General features: G+C 34.4%; 1 protein-coding gene across 15 annotated transcripts in view; it reads left to right on the top strand.

Moving 5' to 3' along the window:
• Positions 1–26625, top strand: part of NRXN3 (neurexin 3) — a 2159162-nt gene that overhangs the window by 2099492 nt on the left and 33045 nt on the right. For 12 of the 15 annotated variants that reach the window (XM_056820726.1, XM_056820758.1, XM_056820759.1 and 9 more), the window contains one exon: positions 735–813. In XM_056820726.1, the coding sequence (XP_056676704.1) occupies positions 735–813 (79 nt within the window). Of the gene's footprint in view, positions 1–734; positions 823–26625 lie in introns of all 15 variants that reach the window. The other 3 variants (XM_056820749.1, XM_016428731.2, XM_016428733.2) reach the window with 1 other exon arrangement.

The raw sequence follows: 26625 nt of genomic DNA, 5'->3' as shown, positions 1-26625 counted from the left end.
GGGTTGTCATGTCAGTTATGTCCTGTCAACAGAAGATTTGTAAGGTTAAAATGAGTAATGGATATAATGTACTTTGAAAACCTTGAAGTGCTCTATTTATGTCAATTATTTGAATAATTATTAGCCTAGAGTGATCATACTCTAGTGAACATACATGGTGTAATTCTGCAAATCTACCTTTGTATTACTCAAGCAATGGATATAGAATAAAACAGGAGTGTTCTGGTAAATATTTACCATTCAGACACGGGGGGGGGGGGGGGGGGAGGAGGGGGGTTGGGGGGTAAGTATACATACACACTTTTGAATTTAATCTACATTATTAACACTTTCTTAAGTCTAAAATTCAACAAAACAATAAATTAATCCCTGATCTGTAGTGATTTCTGATTTCTGAGATGTAAATGCGCCCACCAAAAATTTAATGATGAGATTTCAAAAGGTATAGCTGGCTCCAGTGCACCTCTGCCAGCCAGGAAGCCAGGAAGGAGTATGGCTCCTGGCTGTGTGCTGTATCCAGACCACCTGTTAAAATGTGGGATATAGAATTGATTTGCCAGAATCAAAAGCCATTGACTACTGCTGAAGAGTTCCAAAGGTTCACTCCTGTCTAGTTCTACTTTAGAGAAAAGTGGTCAATCTGTATATTAAACCTTATGTGTCTTTGTTTATACTATTTTCTTAACTCTCTTTTTCCTTTCTTTCTCTTCTCTTCTTTTCTCTGACTTGAACAGCCCACGTCAGATGACCTAGTTTCATCTGCTGAATGTTCCAGCGATGATGAAGACTTTGTTGAATGTGAACCTAGTACAGGTAGGTCAGGTCAGTCTTATTTTGCTTGCTTACTTTTTTCATTTGCAAAAAAATATATACATATATGTGAATTTATACGTGTGTGTATATATATATTAAATGTATATATGTGTGTGTATTCAATGCGTATATATGTATGAGGATACATATATAAAGATAATTTTTATTTAAAAAAAAAGCATCCAATTCCATGGAATGGGCAATAATTACCCAAGAAAACTGAAATTAAGACCTCTGATGGAGATTATATCTGGTGAGAAATCCAACTACCTACAATCAGATCCTTATCAGATTCATAAATAACAAACATTTCCATTTAAATAGTCATTTGCAAAAGCAGCTCTTATGGAGAGGAAGAAGGACATGCCTATATTGTAAAGGAAATTTAAAAAAAATCAAAGTGAAGATATAAAGCATGGTAAATATTATTTAATTCTCATGAATTGATCTGAAGATTGTAAGATAAATTTGTCCATGAAATATTTATATGAATTCTGTTCTCTATGTTCCTAGAGAACTTGTGGAAACAGAAAGCATAGTAAACACAAAATTACTACTGAGCCATGCCATGGTATCTTCTGGGATGCTTCAAAATGTATCTTGTGGGAGTCAGTAGAACTCTGGCTACAGAAATCTAGTACTTTGTTTCCCATGTAGACCCAAGATACATTTTGATGTTTTGATTCTTTATAATAAGTTATATATGATATGATGTCCACTAGACAACTGCAGTGGCTTTTATTTTCTGCAGACTTTTCCAAGTCTTCCTTTATGAGATTTTTCATAAGTTAAGCATTAATAGATATAATAGAGAACAGATATCATCGAATTTCTGTGTATATTAAAGAAAATGAAAAACTGGAGTTGGGTTAGAATCTTATTTCTTGAAAGGGTTCAATAGATAGTGTTTTATGTTTCTAGCTGTTTCTTTTTTGTTTGGTTATATTTCTGGTTTGTTTTCTTTCCTTTAAATAAAGAAGCCACAAACCATTAAAATACTGTGTTAGCAACTCCCTGAGAATTATCTGATTCATGCAAAAAAAAAAAGTAAGACAAATAAAAACCCACTAAAGGCTAGTGTCTTTAAACTTGCCAACTTCTCATTCCTATAAAACTATTGTGATTTGATTTGATGGTAAAGAACCACTTGGTTATTTGCAAAATGGCTTTGTAGCCAGGAAGTTCTATGACTTTTTTTACTTACTATCTAAGAAGGGGAAACTACTTTAGAAACAACAAGGAAGACAATCTTTCCTCTTCTACTGCCATATTTCAAAGTTCCAGATTCTCCAAGGGAAAGTTGGTTTGTACTCTATGGTTTAGCACTTTGCTGTAATATCACAATTCGATTATCAGTTGCAAGATGAAGGGCCTAGTATAGATCCTAATATAATTTTACATCATACATAGACTAATATACATTCATGCTTAATGAACAGGAAATGGGTTGATTAAGAATTCTAATATGTGAACAACCTGCTTACCATTAGAAAACTAAGATTGTTAGTTGTGGTTGATTTTGTAGCCAGTAGTTCAAAATTATTTAGTTGAGTTAAAAATATTGCCATTGGGTTGCAGATAATTTTTGAGTTCTTAATAAAAAATAGCCACATAGTGAATCATATACACATATACATATAAATATACCTCTAGGATGATGGGAAAGTTACAAGTAAAGACTTCACTTGCTTACTTTTTTCATTTGCAAAAAAACAATATATTCATATATGTGAATTATATGTATGTATTTATATATAAACACTTATTTATATATTAAATGTCTACTATAAATTATTCAAAATTAAAAGAATAGCTCATTTCAATTCAGTCCTTGTATACTGATTTCTTAGTATAGCCCGGTCTATCAAGGACTAAGGTAATAATTTTCCTTAAATTATTTTCTACTCCCTATATCAGTATGTATTTTTTGAATATGTTATTGATTATTAAATAAGAACAGTCTCCATGAAGTTCATGACTCAAATTTGATTGGCCCCATGGTGAAGGATTAAAAACTCATGGAGAGAAATTCCTGACTTCATATATATAGTGTCCAAAAGCAGTATGACTTATTCAAGGGATAGTGGATTTCCAATTACTAGAGGCCTTCAAACAGAAAATAGATTACTTGTTTAGCAGAAGATTTTAACTTTTTTGGAGGAGGGAGGGGACATAAGGAATGGACCATCTGGTGAACCCCATGCAAATCTCATAATAATGTTTTTTACTTAAATACATTATTGAAGGAAATGATAAATTTCCATTCAGAATGAGTGAAAGTTAAGGATATAATTTTTCCCCTCTAAATTCACACACACTACCTCTTCCCCCAATGTCTGACCTTAAGAACCCTTCTTGTTGAGTATGTGACAAAGAAGATTCCTGTTCAGTTTTATTCAACAAAGTTATTAAATACCTCTGATAATATGGTTCTATGCTAAGTGCTAGGGAATACAAAGACCTAAAACTCCCAATCACTACCCTCAAGGACCTTACTTCCTAGGTACTTAACAATGGGGTGGGGGGTGGGGGTAATCTCTGAGGGAAGACAAGGATTGCAAGATGAAGATGGGACAGGTTGTTCTATGTGACATCCAAGGTTCCTTTTAAACTGAAATTCTGTGATTCTACTATTTAAATGCATTTTTGAAAAAAGAGATAGAGCTTGGTTTCATCATTCTCAGGCAAAGGACATGATCCAACATTAAGAATGTTTGAATAATTCACTTCAGGCATGTTCAGAATGTCTGCTATATATCTCTCACTGCAAGTAGGAATTGTAGGTTATACAAGGAGGCATGACCTCTTCCCATAAGTATTTTGCATCAAAACCAGAAAATTCATATTAAACCAACCTCCTAATGTTACCTCTAGATTGAAACAGCAAATCAGCATGAAAGATTGTTTCTTTTTCTAATATTTATTCACTATTTTTCTGTCAACTAGTTTGCATACTCATGCAGAGATATATGAGAATAGACTTTAATCCATGAAGGAAAGAGTCTTTTCTCTTATTACAACAGTGAGTTGTGACTGCTGGCGGCAACTGATTAACACTGATGAGGTTAACTTGGAGAATAAGCAAGTCTTTTCCTTTATTTATGACTGGACTTCTCCTAACTGACTGATGGATCAAATTCAGATGAATTTAAATCTATCATTTCTCAAGCTAAATATTTTTAATTAACCTAAAAAGTAAGATTTTCATTGTTTCTACAAACTTGTGATATTCACATAATTTTAGATTCATTTATTAATTAGAAATGAAACATAAATATTTATAAAACTTCTAACTGATGTTTTCAGTCAATTTGCATAAGCAATACAAGCTATATTTCTTTGTCAAATAAATCAGACAATAACACAAACTCACAGAAATTTCCAGTCTGAGAGAAATTGGTATTTTTATTCTTGGAAAATGGAAACCTTCATGATTCCAATGTAAATTTATATTTTTCAAAATCAGGATATTAAAATAATTAATCACTAGATCCTAATTAAAGTATAACAACAATCTTTAATTTGGACAGCACAGGTTAGGAAATTGAGGTTTGAGAGTAACTTAATTTATTTGAGAAATCCCCTCTTCAGCAACTAAGTTCTAGCTAGTTATATTAGCTACATTGAGGCTAAGAGATTTGCCCAGGGTTACACAGCTAGTTAGAAGCAAGATCAGACATAAATAAGTCTTCCTGACTCCACGAGTCTCAAAATCTATGCATAATGATAGGTTACTTCTTATTTTTGATTATAGAATAGTTAGTTGGTGGTTTAGATTTTATTTTTCACCTATAAACTGTTCACTAAAATATACCCTATTTTCCACCATAAGCCCTATTTTCATATTCAGCTGCAGTGCAATGGCCTTCTTCTTACCTGAAAAGTATCCTTACTTTTCTTTCTTAATCCTCCTACATGGCTATATCCATGTTACTCTCTTGTCTCGCGTATCTCACCATTACAAAAGACTGGCTACAGCATGTTAGTTGGTATGACAGAGCACTCTGAAGTATTTTTCTCCTGTATAAGCAGAAATGGGATATGGTATCACTGCATTGCTCTTAGCATCATAGATCTAGAATTGACAAAAACCTCAAAGCAATCTAATCCAAACCCTTCATTTAACCCCCCCCCCCCCAAAAAATAAATAAAAGGAAAAAAAAATAAAAACAAATGCATGATAAGCTTTCTTGTCCAAGGTCTCACAGGAAATAATCATCAAAAGCAGCATTTGAACTCAGGTTCCAGGACCTCAGAGTTTTTACTATATCATGCATATTAGTATCAAATTAGAAATGTAACCAATGTTTCAGTTTAGTGACCTTTAAACAAAAGTAGATGTTAAAGTTTCTGGGTTTTCACTAGAGGCATTTTTTTTTTCAAACAGAAACCACTTTTGTAACTTAACCATGACCATGGTTTTAAACCTTGGGCTGTCGTTTCAGGGAAAGTTGAAGATCTGGGTTAGCCTTATATATCCTATAAATTTCTCAAATTCTCACTTTTTTGTTTATGTTCACTGCCTGCCATTGAACCAATACAAAATATGTAGCTGAAACCCAAGTTTAGAAGAGCATCAGTGAATCTGTTAGCAAATTATAAACATAAAAAGAGATTTTTAACCTAGTTCCCTGAACTTGGTTTTTTAATATTTTGATAACTGCATTTTAGTAAAATTGGTTTTATTTTGCAATATCACATATTTTATTTTGTGCATTTAAAAACATTATTTTCAGAAGGGGATCCATAGATCATCATAGCCTGCCAAAGGGATGTACTCCATCAAAAAAAAAAAAAAAGCTCTGAACCCCTGATTTAAAGTTTAATATTTATTATTATAATACTTATTATATTTAGCCTCATTTCTCTTCAATTCAGATTACTCAAATCTATGCAAGTTATCTCAAAAGGCTAAATGCAATTTTAAGTTTTTAAAAATGCACTAACTGTTTTGAAATACCCAACATATCCAAGCCCTATTCTCTCTTGATTTCCATCACTATTAGATATTTCCCCCTAGATTCCCTTTATGCCATCTCAAATTCCAAAGTGAACAGAAATATCTCCTGGTTTGTCAAATGGCAGAGTGCACTAAATCGCTTATGAACATTAGCCAGTGGTGAAATTTGTTTGCCATGACATTAATGCTTTATATAGGGATTAATCAATTTGATTTCTGCCACAGGAGTCATATACCAGATATGGTTTATGAAAAACATGTACAAATTCCACTAGACAAACCAGTTCAAGTTTTCTATATATAATTGATCATTTTCCATTTTGTAAGTACATTTTCAATAGTAGTGGATTATATATGCACCACTATAAATTCAAAGCTCTGCTTTATCAGGACTTTTCACTGAAAGCTTAAAGAATAGGATTGACCATGAAATGCCACATTATTAGATATTAGATTAATATTCTAAAATTAGAAATTCTAAATTTTAAATTCTAAATTAGAAATTCTAAAATTCTAAATATTAGAAAATATATAAGGGCCATTAAATGGTAACATTGACTTATTTTAGCAAAAAAGGATACTTTCTACCATACCAATGTCATGACAAAGTACTCAAGCTTAAAATGAGAAGAGTATAATATCATATTCAACATTTGTGAGCTTTTATTTGAGTGCCTGAATAGACATGTGTGGTCTGGGAACACAAATTTTTTAGTTTATTGGAGTAGTTACAAATTAAATTCATGAGAACTTCCTGATTGCAAAGGCCAATATGGAAAGAGACAAGAAGAAAGTTATCCTACATCCTATAAGCATGCAACTAATGCTTTGTGGTTCTCAAGAAGTTTTGTGGGTTTTCGTTTGTTCTTTCTATTCGTTTCTTTTTTATTTTTACTTCGGCAAAACTAAAATATTTATATATATATACTGTGTGTATGTGTATTGCTATAACATTGTGCCTAATTGACTTGCGTGTGTATATATAGGTATATATACATGCAGTATATAACAATAGTAAAATAATATAAGACAGATATCAACAATATTCCCTGCCATCAATCATATGTTTACACAGAAATTCATGCCCTCATTCTTAACCCAGCATCAGGGGATGTCAACAGATGCATGATGTTTTATTACTTAATGAATAAAGCACGTTGATTTTTGTTTAGGTTATTTGATTTTTCTTCTTTTTTATGGGTAATTTCATCTTCTAGTTATCCTTGGGAGGGTTGGGGAGAAAAAAATTATACAGATATATCTATAAATATATAGTCACTCCTGTGTATATATATAAATAGATATATACATTGTATATATTTCAAGAACATTTTCTGTCATTTCACCTCATCTTGTGCCGCATGAATTTTTGGTGGTTCTAATATTTTATTTTACTTTAATTTTTATCCTAAGTGTTTTAAGTCATTATGACATTAAAAAAATTCATCGCTATACTTCTCTAAAAGTAATTCCTATCAAGTATTTTTAAAATACTGAGATATATAGATATGCAAATCAAACTAAGGCAACAAAATCTTTTCTTGCCATCCTATTGTCAAATCTGTTTCCCTATAATACACCCCATATATTTATTTTTTAAATCCCAAGAAAGTTGTGTATAAAAGAATGAAGTTTTCCCCCTTTTCTTGCTTTTATTTTCCCCTTATTTTCTTTATTTCTTCTTTCTTCCTGCCCCCATGTCTGCACAGACTACATACTTCCAATTTAACTTGGATTTCTTTCTGACATTAAAGAAAAAATAAAAGCAATACACCCAATCAGGGAAAATAACAAGAGAAAAAACCTAACCCCTAAAATACACACCCATTCCCCTAAATCACAGATGGCATAAAAAGAATTTTATTGCAGACGCAGAATATCTGTTGTATCTTTTCCTTCTGGACAAGCCAGAGATCATTTTGTGGCATGCAGTGACAGTTTGTAGCTAACTAACTAACCATGGCCTTCATTCACCTGTGCATGGGCTGTGATGATGCCATCTTGTGTTCCATCAAAGTTACACATCCAGGCTAATCCCAGCAAGTTTACAGTTTATGAGTTTGGGGAAATACCTTTTTTTTAGTTGATTATAATTTTATTTTTGAAAAATATTATTTTATTTCAATGAATTGTGGCAGTATCATGAGCTGCTGTTGCAGCCTCTCTCTCTCTCTCTCTCTCTCTCTCTCTCTCTCTCTCTCTCTCTCTCTCGCTCTCTCTCTCCCTCTCCTTTCTCTCTCTCTTTTTCTTTTGTTTTTTTTTTCTTTGTTTTATTTTCCAATTTTGTTTCCTTGGCGATAGTCAAGTTTGTATTTCCTTTGTGAATCCATCTGTCTTGTCATTCTGTCTTGGAGTCTACTATTCTAGTGTTGTTCTGTGATTCTGTTCTCTGTTTGTAAACTGTTGTTTGGAATTCCTACCCCTTACCCTCTTAGTCACTCCTTGTCTTCTCTGCTTTTTAACTTTAGCTAGCAGGGATTCCACAAAGGGGCAATTCTCACTGAAATTCTAAACCCAATAATCCATGGTTTCACTTGGAAATCACATGGTTTTTTAGCTCCTGTCAAAAGAAGGAAAGCTTCCATTTGAAAACTTAAAAAAAAAAAAAAACCCTTGTTGATCTCATTTGAAACAGTTAAACAAACCTAAAGGTAAAGTGATTTAATCTGAAAGCTACTTTCTAGTCTTTTTTCTAAGGCTAACGACATTCTAGTTAGAGTCCTCCTGCAGACATAGAAGCACATCCTGAGACAACAGACCTGTTTCCAGAAAATCCAAATAAAGGGCTTATACCAACTCTGATGCTAAAAGTAATGCCTTTTTCAGCACTGGTAAGGAAAATGTGGAACTTTTGAAGAATTGTCCAATTTATCTGTGTGTGTATATTTTAATCTAAAATTCAAATGTACTCAACCAGACATCTCTGGAAAGGAAAAAAAAGGGGGGGGGAAAGTTTATTTTAATGTATTTGCCTCAAGAAAATTTTGGGGTATTGCAGTCTTTTGATTTTATTTAGCCAAATGATTTTTTTACTCATGGGAACACTACAGAGCCTATATATCACCTTGGATCAATCGAAGATTGGGTATTTGAAGTCACATCTTCTATCTCCATTATTTTCTTCTCTGTCATTAAGTCAAGTAAATAAATTTCATTCTGAGGGCAAAGTCTCTTATCTTGGTGATAGAAGTTAGAAACGAAGTGCCCACTTGCATTTTCATGTTCTGAACTGAGCTAATAGAACATGACGATTGAGAAAGTCAAGTTGGTTGAATATCACAAATGGATATTATTGGGATAATAGTGAGAGAATTAGCTCAAAACCTCATGGTATTATCTTCACTATGGGATTAAGATTTTAATTGATATGGCAAGGAAAATACAAATGAAGAGCTTAGGTAATGAATCAATGGAAAAAAGGACTTTGAAGCTAAAAATAGATAAAGAGGACTCAGGGAAGATCCAGAGGAGTATGCCAAAATGATTGAAGATTTGGGAAGTGGGTCTCAAAAGGAAAGTCTGATAGACTTTACCTAAAGAAGAGAAGGTTTTCATAGGAATGACAGTGATCAGTATTTTCTCTTTTAACTGTTAAAAGTATAGGGGAAAGAGGAAGACCAATAAGAAATAGATTTAGAGAATTTTTAGGCATACATTCTTAATTCTGAGGATAATACTGAGTTTTCTCCAGATTTGCTGAAATAAAGAATAAACTTTAAAGGATCTTTTGATTCAGAACAAGAAGGTAACATAGTTCAACATCATCATTTAAAAGAGAAGGCTGAGGGGGGCAACTGGGTAGTTCAGTGGATTGAGAGCCAGGCCTAGAGATGGGAGGTGCTAGGTTCTAATCTGGCCTCAGACACTTCCCAGCTGTGTGACCCTGGGCAAGTCACTTAACCCCCATTGCCTAGCCCTTACCACTCTTCTGCCTTGGAACCAACACACGGTATTGATTCCAAGATGGAAGGTAAGGGTTAAAAATAAATAAACAAACAAACAAATAAATAAAAGAGAAGATTGAGGCCCAAATAATAAATAGAAGACTGGGTATTTGAACCCATATTGTCTGTCTCTAAATTATTTTTAACACATTCTTATCATTTTGCAACACTGCTTTCAGTGTCCTAGAATGGTTTGATAATCAAGGGAAATGGTAGAGGGGATAGTATAAAAGAAACTTTTAGTAACTGTATGAATCATTCTTCATATTTTTCATCTATGAGAACACTCAAGAAAGAACATAGCCTGGAGACATGCCTACTCTACTTTTACTTCTGTTAAGTAGTCAAGTTCAATTTGGCACAAATTGAATTGTCAAAAAAAAAGTTCAAATCATTTTATTTTAAAGTATTTATTAAGCATGCAACCTCTAAATAAAGGACTATATTATGTAATAAACTGTGACACATTTAAGGTTAGAAAGAATATTACTATCCTATGGAGGAATGAATGAATTTCATGTTGATTTCTATATATAAAGTAATGAGCTTAAATCTGATGATATAATTATAAAATCAAGTTAAGTTCATGCCCTCCAGGAGTTTACATTCTAATACAGGGAACATAATACATTTAAGGGATGTAAGAAAAATAGTATTTGTAGCCATAAAGGGGAGTTAAGTGACATTTCCTTCCCTAAAGAATATTAGTATCGATCTGATTACAGTTTATTTGATTGTGAAACCCAGAACCAGAAATTAGGAAGAATACCAGGTAGGATAAATTTGGAGCCATATTGCAGGCATCCTGAAAGTGCCAGGGCCATGTTTTATGCTTCATTCAATAACCAATAGGATGTCAGTAATGGTCTTATATTAGAAATGTGATGTGAGAAGAGCATTATGTTAGAAGGATTACTTCCAAATGAAAAAGGTAGGGTGAATGGTAAAATTTGGGGACTTCCAGATTTAGACATTCTCAGCCTTAAATATCAACAGGCAATACACATTTGACAGAGAAAGGGAAGTACTTCCAGATCATATCACCAACAGGGCAGAAGACTAATAATAATGATAGCTGACATTTATATAGTACTTATTATCTTTAAGACCTCATCTTTTAAATCTCTCAAAAAAAAAAAAGAATCATGTGCAAAAGATAAAAGTAACTACCATGCCAACTGTCTAAGGGAGAGAAAGTTCAAAAGCTGAGGAAATAAAGGCTAATCCCCAACTCCTAACCCACTCATTCAACAACCCCTTACCCATCTGCAGCCACACTCTGGTATGTCTACACAAATGGATTCCCCAGTTTGCAATAGAAAGACCCCATCCCCTAATCCCCAACAAAATAATAAAAAGATAAAATCTTGATCTGGCTGGGACTATAGCCAGATGATACTGGAAATATAAAACTGTTGGAGGATGTATATATAATATGCAATCCTGAAGGAAAAGTCCAGCTTTTTCTCTCCTCCCATAAATCACTTGGAACAGAGACTTGAGCCAGTTAAATCTGAATCTCTTAATATGTAGAAGGTTTAGGTAGTTTTGGATTGCATATCACAGGGCAACTGCTTCAAACTGGAAGGAGTCAGAAAGTAAATGATATGAGAAGATAAAGGGATGGTGATTAAAATTAACAAAGATCTCAGAAGGAATGGAGAGTTATAGGATGGTACCTTGTGTGGATAGCAGAGTATAAAAGTATGTATTAATGGTATTCTTAAACCCTTACCTTCTATTTTAGAATCAATACTAAGTATTCATTTCAATGCAGAAGAATGGTAAGGGCTAGACAGGGGGGTTAAGTGACTTGTCCAGGGTCACACAGCCTGAAAGTATCTGAGGCAACATTTGAACCCAGGACTTCTCATATCCAGGCCTGGCTCCCTATCCACTGAGCCACCTAGCTGCCCCATAAGAATTATGCCTTAAGGGAACAGAAATAAATGAACATGTTTTTATATTGAGAGAAAGTTGTCAATAGAGTAGCTCTAAATTCATGATGAAATTTGTAGGGGAAATAATTAAGGGTGCAGAAGGAGCACTTATCTGTGACAAGAAGGAAGGCTATATTTCCTCTAAGATATTAGAACATTGAGATATTTAGAGGAGAAAAATTAATGGTTTGCAACAGATTAACTTAATCTTCCAATGTAACTGCTGAGGTCATCTGATTAGAATGAAAGAAAACAGGGGTGGAGCTGGAAATCTTGAGCGAAGTAGTAAAAATTTGAAATTGATGTCCTGATAAATCTGATAGAGAGCCAAGATATGACAAATTAAAGTATTACTATGGAATTCAGGTTTTGGGAGGTGGTTCTGGAATGATTTTCAGAAATAGTGAAGTTTAAAATGCAACCACTATTATAGTCCAATGACACTGGTCTGCCTGCTTGTTTCTTCACTAGTTTCCTTCAGGTCCCAATTAAAATCTCATCATCTACAGGAAGTTTTTCCTGATTCCCCTTAATGGAAGGGCCTTCCCTGTGCTGATTATTTCCAATTTATCCTGTATATAGTTTGTACATACTTGTTTGCAGGTCACCCCTATAAGACTGTGAGCTCCATGCAAGCAGAGACTGTCTTTACTCTTCTATGTATCACCAATGCTTGGTTCAATGTCTTAAACATAAAAGGTGCTTAAGAAATCCTTATTGACTCACTGCTGAAGTATAATGGTTTTAGAGTTCATATGAGTTGAAGAGCTCAAGAAACCATGAGAAAATTAAATGACATAGCATTTGAAGTCTGAAAGAATGATGTTGGGAAAAAGTTGAATAGAAGACTGATTTAGCTTCCTAACTCATGGAGGAGAGTGTCCAAGAGGCAAGGAATAGGAAAGGGTGACATATTTGGAAAACATATGCTTTATTTTTACTTTTATTTATTTTTTTTTCCAGATTACATGTTGATACAATTTTTAGTAATGATTTTTTGGCATTTGCAAGCCATATTCTCTCTATCCTCCCATCCTAGCTCCCTTCCAGAGATAGCAGATAATACGATCTAGGTTTTACATATGTTATCATTCAATACATATTTCTATGTTCCCCATATTGTGAAAGAAGAGACATATTGTTTACACTAAAGAAAGATTCATGGAGGAGATAAAGGGAAGAATGGTAGACTTCACTCTGAATTCAGACTACATCATACCCTTCTGTTGTGGGAGATAGCCTTTTTGGTCATGTGTACCTTGGAGTAGTCCTGGATCTTTACCTTGTTGATAATAATTAAGTCATGCTCACTTTATCATCATGCACTACTGTTACTGTGTAAAACTTTCTCCTCAGTCTGATCACTTCATATAAGCCTTTCCAGGTTTTTTGGAAGATGTACACTTTTTAAAAACCCTTTCCTTCCCTCTTAAAACCAATATTAATATTGGTTCCATAGCAGAAGAGTGGTAGGCAGTAGGCAATTAGGGTTAAATGATTTGCCCAGGATCTCACAGTTAGGAAGTGTGTGAGGCTAGTTTTGAACCAAGTAGACATAACTTTAATTGAGGAGAGGTTACTGAGTGATAGTGACAAATCATGAGTCTAGAAGTAGTTATGGTCTTCCTGGCTTTTGTAAGAGTTAAATTAATATCCAATACTTCAAGTGTTACTTTTTAAAAGTTTATTTCTGATAAAATAGAACCACTTGACTAAATTAATCTACCTCCTCAAAAGGGCCCGCACCACCAAAGCCCTAGGTGGAAGGAAAAAGCCCTAGACATGGAATTCCACCCAATTTATAGCCTGTCTATGTCAGCACGTAACGACAGAAAGTGAATAGGGTACTGGGAATCATAGTTTTGCTGGGGATCGGCATTTTTAGGGTAACATTCAAATTACACTTTTAAAAAATATATTATCATTAAGAACTGAGTCAAATTATAAGAATTTAAAGCATTTCTCAAATGATAAATGATCAAAGGACATAGAAGTTCTCAGGTTATTATATTAAAACTATCCTTGGTCATAGAAAAAAATGCTCCAATTCACTATTGATTAGAGAAATGCTAATTAAAACAACTCTGAGGGCTATCACCTCACATTCATCAGAGTGGCTAACATGACAAAAAAAAAGGGAAATAATTAATTTTGTACAGGGTGTGAAAAAATTGAGACATTAATACACTCTTGGTGGCCCTATGGATTGATACAACTATTCTGGAGAGTAATATGGAACCATTCCCAAAGGGCCATCAAATTGTGCATACCCTTTGTCCCAGCAAAGTCACCACTAATGGTATATCCCAAAGACATTAAAGATAGGCAAAAAGAACCTATCTGTACAAAAATATTTATAGGAGTTCTTTTTATAATGGTAAAGAACTGGAAACTGAAGTGATGTCCATCAATTCTTCCATGAGAGATGACAAACAAAATAATGACAAAAATCCTGGAAAGACCTATATGAAGTGATGCAAAGTGATGTGAACAGAACCAGGAGAATGTTGTGCATGGTAACAACAATGCTGTATGATGATCAACTATAAATGACAATTATCAACAAGGCAAGGATCCAGTTCAACTCTAAAAGACTCATGACATGAAAAAAAGGATATCCACCCCCTCTTTAAAGAAGGATCAAACAGAGCCCAAATGCAATTGAAATATACCATTTTAAAATTTTATTTCCTCCATGAATTTTTCTCTAGTGTAAGCAATATTTTTTGTCTTTCACAACATGATGAACATGGAAATAAATATTGTATGATAATATGATAATATATGTACAACCTATATCTTATTACCTGCCTTCTTGGACCAGGGGTAGGGTTGGAGAGAGAAATAGAACATGGATTACAAAATATCAGAAAAACGAATATTGAAAAATCATATTGATGTAACCTGGAAAAAACATTTTTAAAAGGAAAATATTTTACCTTCTATTGCACCTTTGCTGCATAATATAGACAAGCCATTTGAAATTGAATGGAACAAAAATTTTGGTTCTGCCTAATTATTTTTTAGCTAAGTAGAAGCACTTTGTCAATCCAACACTTTTTACTAATATGATTCTTGAATCAACAGGTTTGATTCTATAGTTGTAGACTAATTTTAACAGTCAGACTACAGACAGTTACCACAGAGTAACAAATCATTTCCTGGCAGGGCAAAACTCAAAATATACCCAAAGCTAGGTAAGAATAAAGATGAGAAAAAAATATGGCATTCTAATGAAATAAGTCAAGCCTGCCATATTCAAACAAGGTATTCATAATGGAAAGTTAGTAGTGGACTAAAGAAAGGATATAAATGCTGATGTTAACCATTTGAAATCAATTGCCATAACAAAGAACCAAAGGAGGCTAAAAATGAACTTAGAGTTCATCCATACATGTCTCAACAACAGTTATACCAAGTGGATTAAAGCTCATACCAATATTGCCATTTTGATATTAAGATATTAAGCAACAGAGCAAGCAATGCTATCAACATTTGGCATATAAATGCCATAAAATTATTTCAATGGGATATCTACTTTAATAATGCTTCATGATCTCCTTCAAGCAGAAATAGAAAGGTAGACACTTTTTAAGTGTTTTCTAAACTGTTAATTAAAGCCAGTATTAGAGACATATTTTAAAACAAATTTTCGTCTTTATTTTTTCCATTAGCAGTGACTTATATAGTAACTTTTCAACATTATGAACCACACTTCACTGCATGTTAACTAACCAATTGAGTATTGAAATATATTCATTCCCTGTCCTTCAGCATTCCCTCATGCACTAATCTAGGGTGTTGCATAGGAAACAGACTGAGAGCAGTTGCCAAGCACAGAATGGCTGCTCTCTATTTTGTGTAATCATTTTGCCACCAGTCTATCTCAATGGTTTGTGAAGTGGTTTTAAAGAATTTGTGCAGAGAAATATTACATTAAACCCAACTCTGTTCTTTCAAGTTGGTATGTGACCATAGTTCCCAAAGATGGGTTCTGATCATTTAGAATCATCCTTTAGACTGACTGATTGATTTAACATAATTTTTAGTTGCAATTATACCTAACTTTCTAAGTGATTTTTCTTTTTAGTCTGGAAAAATATTTTTCTTCCTATATATCTTATGTACAGGCAACTACAGAAAGTTAATAGTAATCTGTACTCCTTTTTGGTCCACCCCCAAACAACCTTTTGATTTTTAAGGCAAAAAAAAATGCATTTGACCTTAAGAATGACTATAGTAACTGGCTTCATTCCCCTTGATGAGGTAGGGTGGAGACTCTGTAAAGGAGCCTTTTAGGTAAGGAATTCTATGCTGGATAGGTAACATAACATGCATAGGTGGCCTTGTTCTTGCTTCTTTTGTCCAGAAGATCTATACCTCGTCTTGATTGAGGAATGCATCTTCCAAGCAGTGAAGCTCAGTAAAGGGACATCAGGAAGAACATAAAGTGATGGAGAGAAAAGGAAGCTGGGCTCTTTTCCAGGAACCATGGACTTAGGAGGGTGTGAGGTCTGAGTTGCAGAGGAGGCAGCTGAAAGAGCTAGCTGGCCGCATGACTCAGGCTTCTCTCTTTCTCTGACCTACTTTTTACTTTTAATAAATAATAATTATAAAATTAAGATACACCCTTCTGGAAACTTAATAGTAACAACACCAGATGTAGAGGCTTCATTGATTGAGACTTGTACTTAACCTTCAATTTATAGTGCTAGAGAGTCACTTGGAGTAAAAAGAGAATAAATAGCTTACTCTTTATTACCTAGAGAGTTTGTCTCAGAGGCAGGACTTGAACCCAGATTTTCCTGATCCCAAAGTCAGCCCTCCATTTATAGTCATGCTACCTATCTTTGTGAGAGACAATAGGACTTGGCTTCACTTAACAGTAATTTTCAGAGTTCAGTGACTTTCACCCTATATAGGATGGATAAGGCATTCCTCTTCTTTCTTTTGGAGCCAAAGAGGAGTCTTTGCTGGCTTACAGATTTAGAGCTGGATGGGAACTTAGAGGGGTTTTAGTCCAAATCCCTTGTTTGACAAATGAAGAAACTGAAGGAGAAAGAAGCAAAATGGCTTTTCCCAGGTCACTTAGGATATAAGTAGCACAGCAGGTATCCAAATCTAACTACAGGACCATTTCCCACTGTATCAGGCTCCTCTGCTATGCTTCTTAAATACTAAAATGAATGATTTAACTAATGGGCTTTCCCTAATACCATATTTGGAGCTGGAGAGAACCTCAGCAGCCATCAAATCAAATTCCACTTATTTTACAGAGGAGACTTAAGGAAATTAAGTGATTTTCTCAAGGTTACAAAGGTAGTGACAGAGAAGATGTCTAAAACTGGTCTTTAGCCAAAATACATTTCCCTTTTCCCTCTCTGCTTTGCACTTAATAAATTGCACTTAATAAATAAAAAACTCACTAAATACAAAAATGTGTGACCCACCTAAAGGACTTTACAGTGCTTTGTATTTCACACAAAAACTTAACAAAATCAGAATAGTATTAAACTATGATTTTCTAGAAATCTTTGGCTGCCCCTAGTTAGTATGCTTTGTATTAGCATGGTCCTGGACTTCAGATACATGTAACAATATTTAGTAATGCTTAGAAGACCTCAGTGAGATCAATAGATTATTATGTAGGTGACCCTAACTCATTATTCATTAGCATTTCTGTTCAACTTATGCAATTAAGGAACAACAGCCTATTACTAAAGCTAGAATTCTAAGAAGTGAGATTCTTTGGGAAAAAAAAAAAGATGCTACATTTTCTTTATTTCAAGAATAATCAGGCTTCTTGTAGCATGAAGGCAAAAAGGTCATTGGCAACTAATGGATATGTACCTGAAGAGAAATGTAGGTATACTTCATGTTCCTGAACCTGACACCTGTGTACTGGTGGCATTTGTCTTCATGGTTGAAAATCAAAGGTATATTTCCCCTCTTACTGTCATAAGTCGTATATCAAACATTAAAAGTTTTCTTAATCACTGCACTTTAATCTGCAGGAAACAGTCCAAAGACTTAGGGCATGAATGACTTAGATTCACATCTACAAATGTCTTTATTTAGGTCTTTTGGCTTTAATTAGAGGTTCTGGAAGGAAGAAGAGAGTGTGAACTGCCCAAGCACTGAAGTGCTCCCTTGCAAAGTGTGACATTCTAAAACAAGAAGCATCATGTGATAGTCTCTGAAACTCATTTCTGCCTCAAGTCTTTTGCTTTCTTAATTTTGAAAAGTAGAATTTTCTGAGAGGCAATACTCAGCAGTATCATATCACCCAGTTATGGTATCTTACCAATCAGTAGCCCCAGTGAATTCTGATTAAATTAGGAATTTACTCACCCAAAAAATGAGTTTATCTTTTCCATTTTTCCCGATCATTCTATAAAAATATACATTCTATGTCTCTACATTATGTTATATGAAGTGCTACTGAGAATTATACAGGGCGATGGCAAGGCTCTTCTTTTTGCTGATGTCTTTGCAATTGTTTCAAAGAACCTGGTATAGTTGTTGGGCCTAACTCGATTCCTGTTATATTATGGACAGTGCCCTGTATTCCTGCCTATAGGTATGACTTTCTCTAAGAGTATATGGCAGTTCTATTTTCTCTTCTTTTTGCAAATTCATCTCCCGAATTTTCAGAGTTATAGGTTGCATCCTCCTTGCCTTTTCATATCCTCTCTGGCAATGGTTTCCTTGAACTCCAGCCCACATGCTGTGTCACAGCCCAGTAATTCTTCCCTAAACCTGGGCTGTACATTGTTGAGCTGACAAATGTCTAAATGACTAAGATATGATATTTGCAACCTGCCGAGAGAATCTTCTTTCCCTCTTGTCTTTGATTTGTTGCTTCACAAGGTATATGGGAGAAGGAAGAAAAAATGTTCACTGACACAGTCAGTGAATGAGAAGAGCAAAATCAGGGAGGCACCACATTTAAAAGTGCATTTTGCATTCCAAGCAAAAGCCTTTATGTCTTAGTCCTTTGAATGTCTAAGGTAACTGATTGCATAATGGGAAAAGGGAAGAAATGATCTTGTTTCCTGAGGTGAATTATGTGTTCCAGCACCTAGCTGAAGATTATAGGAGTGCATTGCTTTTAAAAATTCATGTCAAGTCTATACTAGTTGTTTTTTTTTTTATTATTATTAGTGTATAAAATACCATTTGGTATCTAAGTTTTCTTTTAGGAGAGGAATGTTATCTTGTCCATGTGGCATGTTTGATGTTAGAAACCCAGAGAGGGGTATGCAGAAAGGCTCCTGCAATTCCTAGCAAACTGGCTATCAAGCCAAATCCTGTTTATCACTCCCACTGGGTATTTTTGGAAAAGCAGAGACTTCCTCTATTAGCAAGGTGCCCATGCTGTGGAATTCAGTCTGGATCTGTGAGGTTCTGAACTACAGCTCAAAAACAAGACAGTGAGACACCACAAGGGGAAAAGAAATATAATGTCATCAAATAAGTGCTGTTGAACTGATTAACTTTTCAAATTAACCTACTTTTAAGGTTGTATAATTAATAAGTCAGTAAGAGCATAGAAACTATTATTTGGGGAACAGACTAAAAATTCATTTAGTTTGTTTTCCCATCCTTTGCTGTGACCCAAAGTGGATATTATAGAGAATAAAGTAACCTTTCCTATACTCTGTAATCCATATGGTACTTTGCTAGAGGGAATACAATCTTTTAAAATTCTTTATTAGTTACTACTTTCCCCATTTATGTAGTGTGATAAAGTTTACAAAGTGTTTTAGCTACTTTTTCAATGGAGCCTTGCAATAAACGATGGAACTGTGGAGGGTTATAATTTCTGGTTTCCAGATGAAGAAACTTAAGATCAGAAGTCTTAGGGGAATAGCCTAGGTTCTCACAGTTTCAATGGTGGGATTTTGTTCTGGATAACTTTGACTTCAAACTCCTTGCTCTACACCGTGTCGTCTAAAGTTTGAGGCAATTCTATTCTATCATTTTTTCTCATAAATTTATCTTTTTGTAACATTCATTATAGAAAACAACAACAATGAACTTAATTTTGTTCTTCATAGATGTTGAAAACCATTCTTTATCATGTGCACATCTGAAGTCTCAACCCAAACCTAATTCTTCTTAGCAGTGCATTCTTTGTAGCTCAGACTTTTCCAGACTATTAGCTTTGGAAGGGAATTTAGAGATTATTTAGTCTAAGTCCCTTTACCAAAGATGATATGCGTAGCTAGCTGGTGACAGAAAATGAATAAAGATAGTCCAAAATTCTTCGCATGATACCATGAAAAAAATGATATGGAAAATATTTTTTTCCAGAAAGAAATGTTCAGTCACTATTGCTATAGCTGTGATAGGAATAAAAATTATTAAGGATGGATAAGAAAGCCAAATACCCAATTTTTCCATTCATTAATATATTTGATTGCTGAAGGAATAAGATCATCAGTTCAAATACAGATCAAGCCCCTACTCTTACAATTGAATATGATTCAATCAAAGCAAACTAACATGATGCCTAGGACAGAAGAATCCCTTCAAAATTCATATCCCACTTCTAATTGGTCACCGGTGTCATGTTCCCAAACTCAGAATAGTACAATTTTAGCTAAATATGTAATTTGTGTGTGTGTGTGTGTGTGTGTAGACAAGGGGGTGGAGGAGAAAAAGAGAGGATACTAAGTTCATATACATCAGGAGCTGTTCATTTTAGAAGCTTAGAGACAGAAACTTCTAATTCCCTTAGTTTACTAAGGAAGAATTTGAGATTCTAGAAGGTTAAGTGACTTATCCAAGATTATGAGAGTTTATTAGAAGTAGATCTAGACTAGGACTAAAGTCTCCTAATTTCTATCTCTGTTTCTTTCCTTTACTGCACAGTAACCTCTCAGAGTCAGCCATTTGATCTCATATAGTTCAATTTAATAAGAGCTGGAATTATTTTAATTCCAAACAAAAGTTTGGCTGTTATAACAAATAATATGATTTGGTTCCTATTTGTTTCTATTTCAGCTGGGAAATAAAAATTGAAAGTAAAAAATATAATACATAAAAAATTATCAAAAATGGAAAGATATCAAGAAAAAATGGATGGCATCAGAATGGTTGAATGGGTTTATAAATAAAAATGAAATTGAAATGATAATTGAAATCATTCAAAGAAAATGTGGAATGTTATTTTGAAAATAAAGAATATGGTGCATAGCAAAAAAAAATTAATATTTTTGGCCAGTGGCTTTTGTGGAAAAAAAAAACAAGGGAAATCATCATGGAGAATAGAATTACTATATAAATATATGAAAACAGCTTTCTTCATGTCAAAGAAACAAAGAAAATATGATTCCCAAAAAGTAATATGATCTATTTTGTAATGGCAATTACTGAATGAGGATTTGTAGTCTCTCCTTCTAACCCTAAGGGTTTGTTCAATACTTTTCTCTGATAGTATATTTAATCAAGCCTAATTATGAATAAAGTTTTGTGTGGACCTAGTCAACAATTACTTTCAAGCCCTACTATAATGTTTTGTTTTGGTTTGGTTTTCCCTAGCAGAAGTGGAAATGAGAAGACTTGAAAGGAAGATAGCTAGATAGAGCCAGCTAACGTAATGGGGGAGAAATGACACCAGGAGATATGGGTTTAATGTGTTAACTAGAAATTATCTCTTAGGTATTTTCAATTATGTATTTTAAAATATTATTTTTAATAGTGAAAAGGTATTTGGGGAGGTATGGAGAGATCTTCTAAGCTAGTAACCCATAAAAGGAGTGAGCCCTTTTCTTCTACTAGGCTTGGATCAAGGCCAAAATGTGAAGGAAAGGTAATAGAAGAATATAAGAGTGATGATGATAATAAATATGTAAGGTTCTGTATAGCTGCACATTTGACAGTTGCCTAAGGTCACGCCTGTCCACTGACTAACAAATGGTCCATGAATTTTCCAGGTGGCCATATGGCAGCACTGGGCATGAGGTGCTCCTGTAAATGACCCATTACCAAAAGTTTTAAATTTCTACTTGGAAACCATGAACACAGATGGAAAGTGAAGTGGCCTTCAGCAAACACATGGGAATGTGATTGATTCTGTAACCCAGCTTTTGGGTGCCATGTACATTCTCAGTGCCTGACCACCTCTCATTAGTACATCTGCTTGTTAGATATAATAAATAGAAGAGGAGATATTTTTTGAAATGAGTAATTAAAAACTTTGCATTCCTCTCCCTTGTCTCCCTCTTCCACTTTCCTCTCTCCCTTGATAGGATGTCCAGAAAATTAAGGCAGCTGTGGATTAATTGATACTCTCTTCCATGTAGGAAACATCTGTCACTGATGCTACAAAGATTGTATTAGCGAATTAAAACATTTGATTACCTTTAATGCAAAAGAATGAGGCAGTCTCTTCTGTCATTTGGTGTATCTTTTTTTTCACACGATGCTGATGACTGCAGTCCATCCCTGAAGCTGTATGATCTTCTCAGCAGATGTTGTTTTCCATATCTATCGCCTTTCCCATGTGGAAAAAAAATCACATACAACAAAAGCAATTTTGGAGAATGAGAAAAAAGGTTCCCATCACTAATATATTTTTAGAAACAGCTGGTAAAGACAAATGGTGCAAATGTGATGCCTGGAGCACATCTATCCTAACAACAGGGTGGTTCAAAGATTAAAAAACAGCTACTTCTAAATATCAGCTTTAGTTGTAAACTCCCTCTCCCTTTCACATAGAAAATGAGAAAGTCCAGTGAGATATTTTGTTTTCTAGTTTGCTAAAGTTTCTACATATCTTATAACCTTCAGTCTATTTCTCACTATCCTGTGAGCCCAAATCTGTTGTGTTACAAATCAAATTGTTATATTGCAGCTATTGTCAAGCATCACATCTTTATATTTCTGAGTTTAGAATTGATTTTTCTCTCTTATTTTTTCTCTTCTAAAAATAGGCCTATTTTACAGAGGTATCACACTTCTTTATATTGCTTCAAAGAATACCCAGTGTTCATCTTTTTTTTAAGACATCACTAATACCTGTGCATGTCAGCAGTGGTTTGTTTTTGTTTTTATTTTTTTTTAAAGGCATTGCTACTACAGATGTTATCAGTTTGATGAAGTATGAACAAATGTAGAACATATTTGGGCATTTCAAATCTCGTTATCCTCCTCATGAGGGAAAGACTAGAGATTCCATGTGCCAACAGCAGATCTTGTTTTCTCAGCTTCCTTTTTTACAACTTCACTCATCTCCTGAGTTTCTATATAGAATTACAAATTTGCCATTGAACTTTTGCCCAATATCACTCCCACAGGGACTTTTTGTAGTTCGAATGATTCCTGGGAGTAATTGTTCAGAAATTTCACATTTCAAATTATTAATTAATTTTCTTTGTGATCAATATTACATATGGAGAGTTGATCTATTATTTTGTGGGAATATGAAACCAATTTCACGTCAGCTAATATTCAATATGACCTCCTCCTCTTTGCCTTTGATCATCCTTAGCTACACTTGTACTTTAAGGGATGTTTCATGAGATCTAGACTAATGATGTTTTATTATTTCAGTTATACAGATTAGGTAACTGAGTCTCATGTTAAGGAACATGCTTTTGTTTATACAGCTGTAATCAGTAGAGGGTGATAATTTGAATGCAGATCTTGCTGGATCCAAGTCTAGAATTCCAAATACTATACCACAAAATCTCATTGTGTCTGTAAAGAGGATTATCCCCTTGACAAATGAAATCCATTAATACAAGAGAAAGGGGGGGGGGGGTGGAAAACCACATCTGGTAGCATCCTGTTGTGAAATAACTATCCAACAGAACTATTAGCCAAAAAGGACTAACACATTAAGTATTAAATGAATTCACTCATGATGAGTTTAGGCAAAGAATTAGGAGGGTTCAGCAACATCATCACTTCCCTACTTGAAGCTCATATCTCTTCTATGACATCACTGACAAGTGGTCATCTAGAATGAATATGTCCAGTTAGGAGAAGCTAACTACCTCATCAGGTAGCCCATTCCATTTTGGGACCTATTTGATTATGAGGAAGTTCTTGTTTATTGATTCTTGATTATTAGGAAGTTCTTGATTATTAGTAAGATCAAATTTTGCCCACCTGTAAATATCATTTTTTGGTCCTAGTTCTATTCTCTGATGCTCAGAAGAATGCATCTAATCCTTTTCATACATGAAAATCCTTTGGTTTCTTAAAGCTGGGGATCACAACAGTCTTGTTTCCTATTCAGGCGTCTATTTAAGACTCTGGTGGGATTTTACAGCTCTTTGAAGAATCAGTTTGATCACTGTGAAGGTGTCTTCCATTGATCTTTTTCTAGTTTGGTGAGGTGTTTTTATTCTAATAAAGCAATTCCTATCAATAAGGGAAAATATTTTCTTCAACCTCAATTGCCAAATTATTTTCCAAAGTGTGATTTTTTTAATTGAGATGACATAATTTCACTACTTATGTTATTTTTCTGTGTACATGTAGAAGAGGTTCAGAAGGAAAAAAATTATCCAGAGTTATTTAGGCCAGGGATATTTGAAAGTACATAGACCATCATCTTTTGGTCATTTTAGCAGCTTTTCCAAGAAATAAATATCACCTAATTGTTCAGTCTGAGAAAGTTTGATGAAGATAGGACTGGAACAAGAGAAGAGGAAATCAAATGTTGACGTATTCTTTCTATTTACTTAATTTCAAATCTGAGAGGAAATTCTTTTTCTCTCTTTACCAACACAATTCTTTGTATTAAATCGTTCAATGTGTATTTTACTGCCCTGAAAGGTGATTCTCAGATTGACTAATGACGTTGAAGAAGGGACACTATACCAGAGATGATTTATTGACTTCCCACTCAACTATGAAAAATAGTATTTGCACTTAATGCACTTGATAGACTGACTCAGTATTTAAAAAGGCACTTTGACTCAAGAATCTATAATTACAAATTACAAGGAAATGCATTTTTACTGGAAAAAAAAAGAACTAATAGGAAATAATTTCCAGATTGACTACTCTCCCGGCAGGAGTTTTCTACTTCGTGTTTTGGATAGCTAACAAGATCCCATGGCCTGGGGCAGGGTAGAAACTTGCAGCTTTCCTTGTGAAGAATAATGACTGACAGGGTTTCTTCTGTTACTAGCTCTGTGTGACCCACCTCACTCCTAACTTGGAAAAAAAATCAATCTTTCACCACTTCCCATTGTATGTTATGACTCTTGCTGATTAGCATTTAGATTTGTTAAGTAGGAGAGTATAGTTTATGGAGTTATGGTTCCTGGTAGCACTCTGAATTGAATATTATTTTACTGACCATGTAGTAGTGAGTAAACAGATAGATAAATAGACAGACAGATAGATAGATATGGAGAGAGAGACTTAGATATAGATATGTGTATGTATGTAGACACACAGACCACAGAAACATTCCTATAACTGCTGAATATATTTTATTAATATATGTGCATTTATGTATATATGTATATAATATATATTTATATCTTTATGAATGTGAAAGAAATGCAGTCTCCCCTGAAGTTTTCTCTGTTGAGAAAGCTTGCTGTCAAGTTTCTTTTCAGTGCAATGAGCAAAGTTGTGGTAATGGCATCATTTAAATACCTCAGCCTTCCTAGGCTGCTGGGTCCAATGCTTTTCTTTAAAAATTTTTTATTAAGGTGCCTATCATCAGTGCTGCTTACTGTATTTCATTACAATACATTGCTTCACTCAACATGTCCTGAATGACGGAGATATGCCTGGAAGCTTCAAATTCAGGCATTTTCTTCCAAGCAGGGCTTGTTTATCTGTCCCACACACACTTGGAGCATTTGAAAGGCTAGTGATGAGGTCCATTCATGCTGTAAGAATTTGTTGGACATCATGGCTGCTTCTTTCATAATAGCCTGGCATGGAAGGATGGAGAGGGCCATTGTTGTCACACAAATGACTGTCGATGAGGCTCACTCTGGTATGACTTGCCAAGGGAAGTGGCATCATTATAGAATGAATGAAGTACATTAGGAAACATTTCTCCTCCTGGATCTGACTTCAGCTCAAAGTTTGTGAAGCCATTTGTTAACTGACAAAGGAAAAGTTTGGAATCTGAAGGAAATATGGTCTATTTTTGTAAAAAAAGAACATTTGGATGGGTATCTTTTATTGGGAGATCTCAAACCCCCCGTGAATTAACTTGGATAAAGTTTTAAGAGGTATGTTCTGGAGGAAGTATTGGGATATGACAAAAAAAAAAAGAATAGTAGATTACTCTTCAGATGTCATTTTTTCAAATCCTGACTCTACTTTTTATTAGATTTGTTTAAGTTGCCTAACATTTGGGGGACTCAGCATCCTCATCTATAAAATGAGAATGTCGAACTAGATGGCCTTTTCCAGTAATGGATCAGGTCATGGAGTTCCTTTTCCTTTTCCCAGGGAGTTAATTAATATTGCCTTTCCTGACGTTGTAGAAAGGAGATAAAAGGTCTTTATGTTGTTCTTAAGGGAAACATTGGGGGTACAATAGAAATAGGAAATCTGGAGTTGGAGGATCTTTATTCAGATCTTCCCTCTGACACAGTGTCTATATGATTTTGGACAAAACAATTAATATTCCTAACCCAAATTTCTTCATCTAGAAAATGAGATCATTTTGGGGGTCAATTTTTTTCTGAGGCAGTCTCTGGGAATGAAAAACTGTGTCATTACTTTTTCCAGGGAAGCTTAGGACCACAGACACAGAACTAAAAGGGGAAAAGGGAGATGGGAACAAAAACTTATTAAGTACCCATTTAAAAGTTTTGAGCACTTTACAAATGCTATCTCATTTGATCCCACAAAAATCCTGGGAGGAAAATGCTCTTATGATCCCCATTTAACAGTTGAAGAAATTTAGGCAGCCAGCTTTCTGAGAGTCCCAACACTAGTAAATTTCTTTATGTATTTGAACACAGGTTGATTCCAG

Source organism: Monodelphis domestica, chromosome 1, assembly GCF_027887165.1.
Source record: "Monodelphis domestica isolate mMonDom1 chromosome 1, mMonDom1.pri, whole genome shotgun sequence".
In the NCBI taxonomy this organism is placed as follows: Eukaryota; Metazoa; Chordata; class Mammalia; order Didelphimorphia; family Didelphidae; genus Monodelphis; species Monodelphis domestica.
The sequence above is the reverse complement of the archived record's forward strand: the minus strand, read 5'-3'. Positions and strand labels throughout refer to the sequence as shown.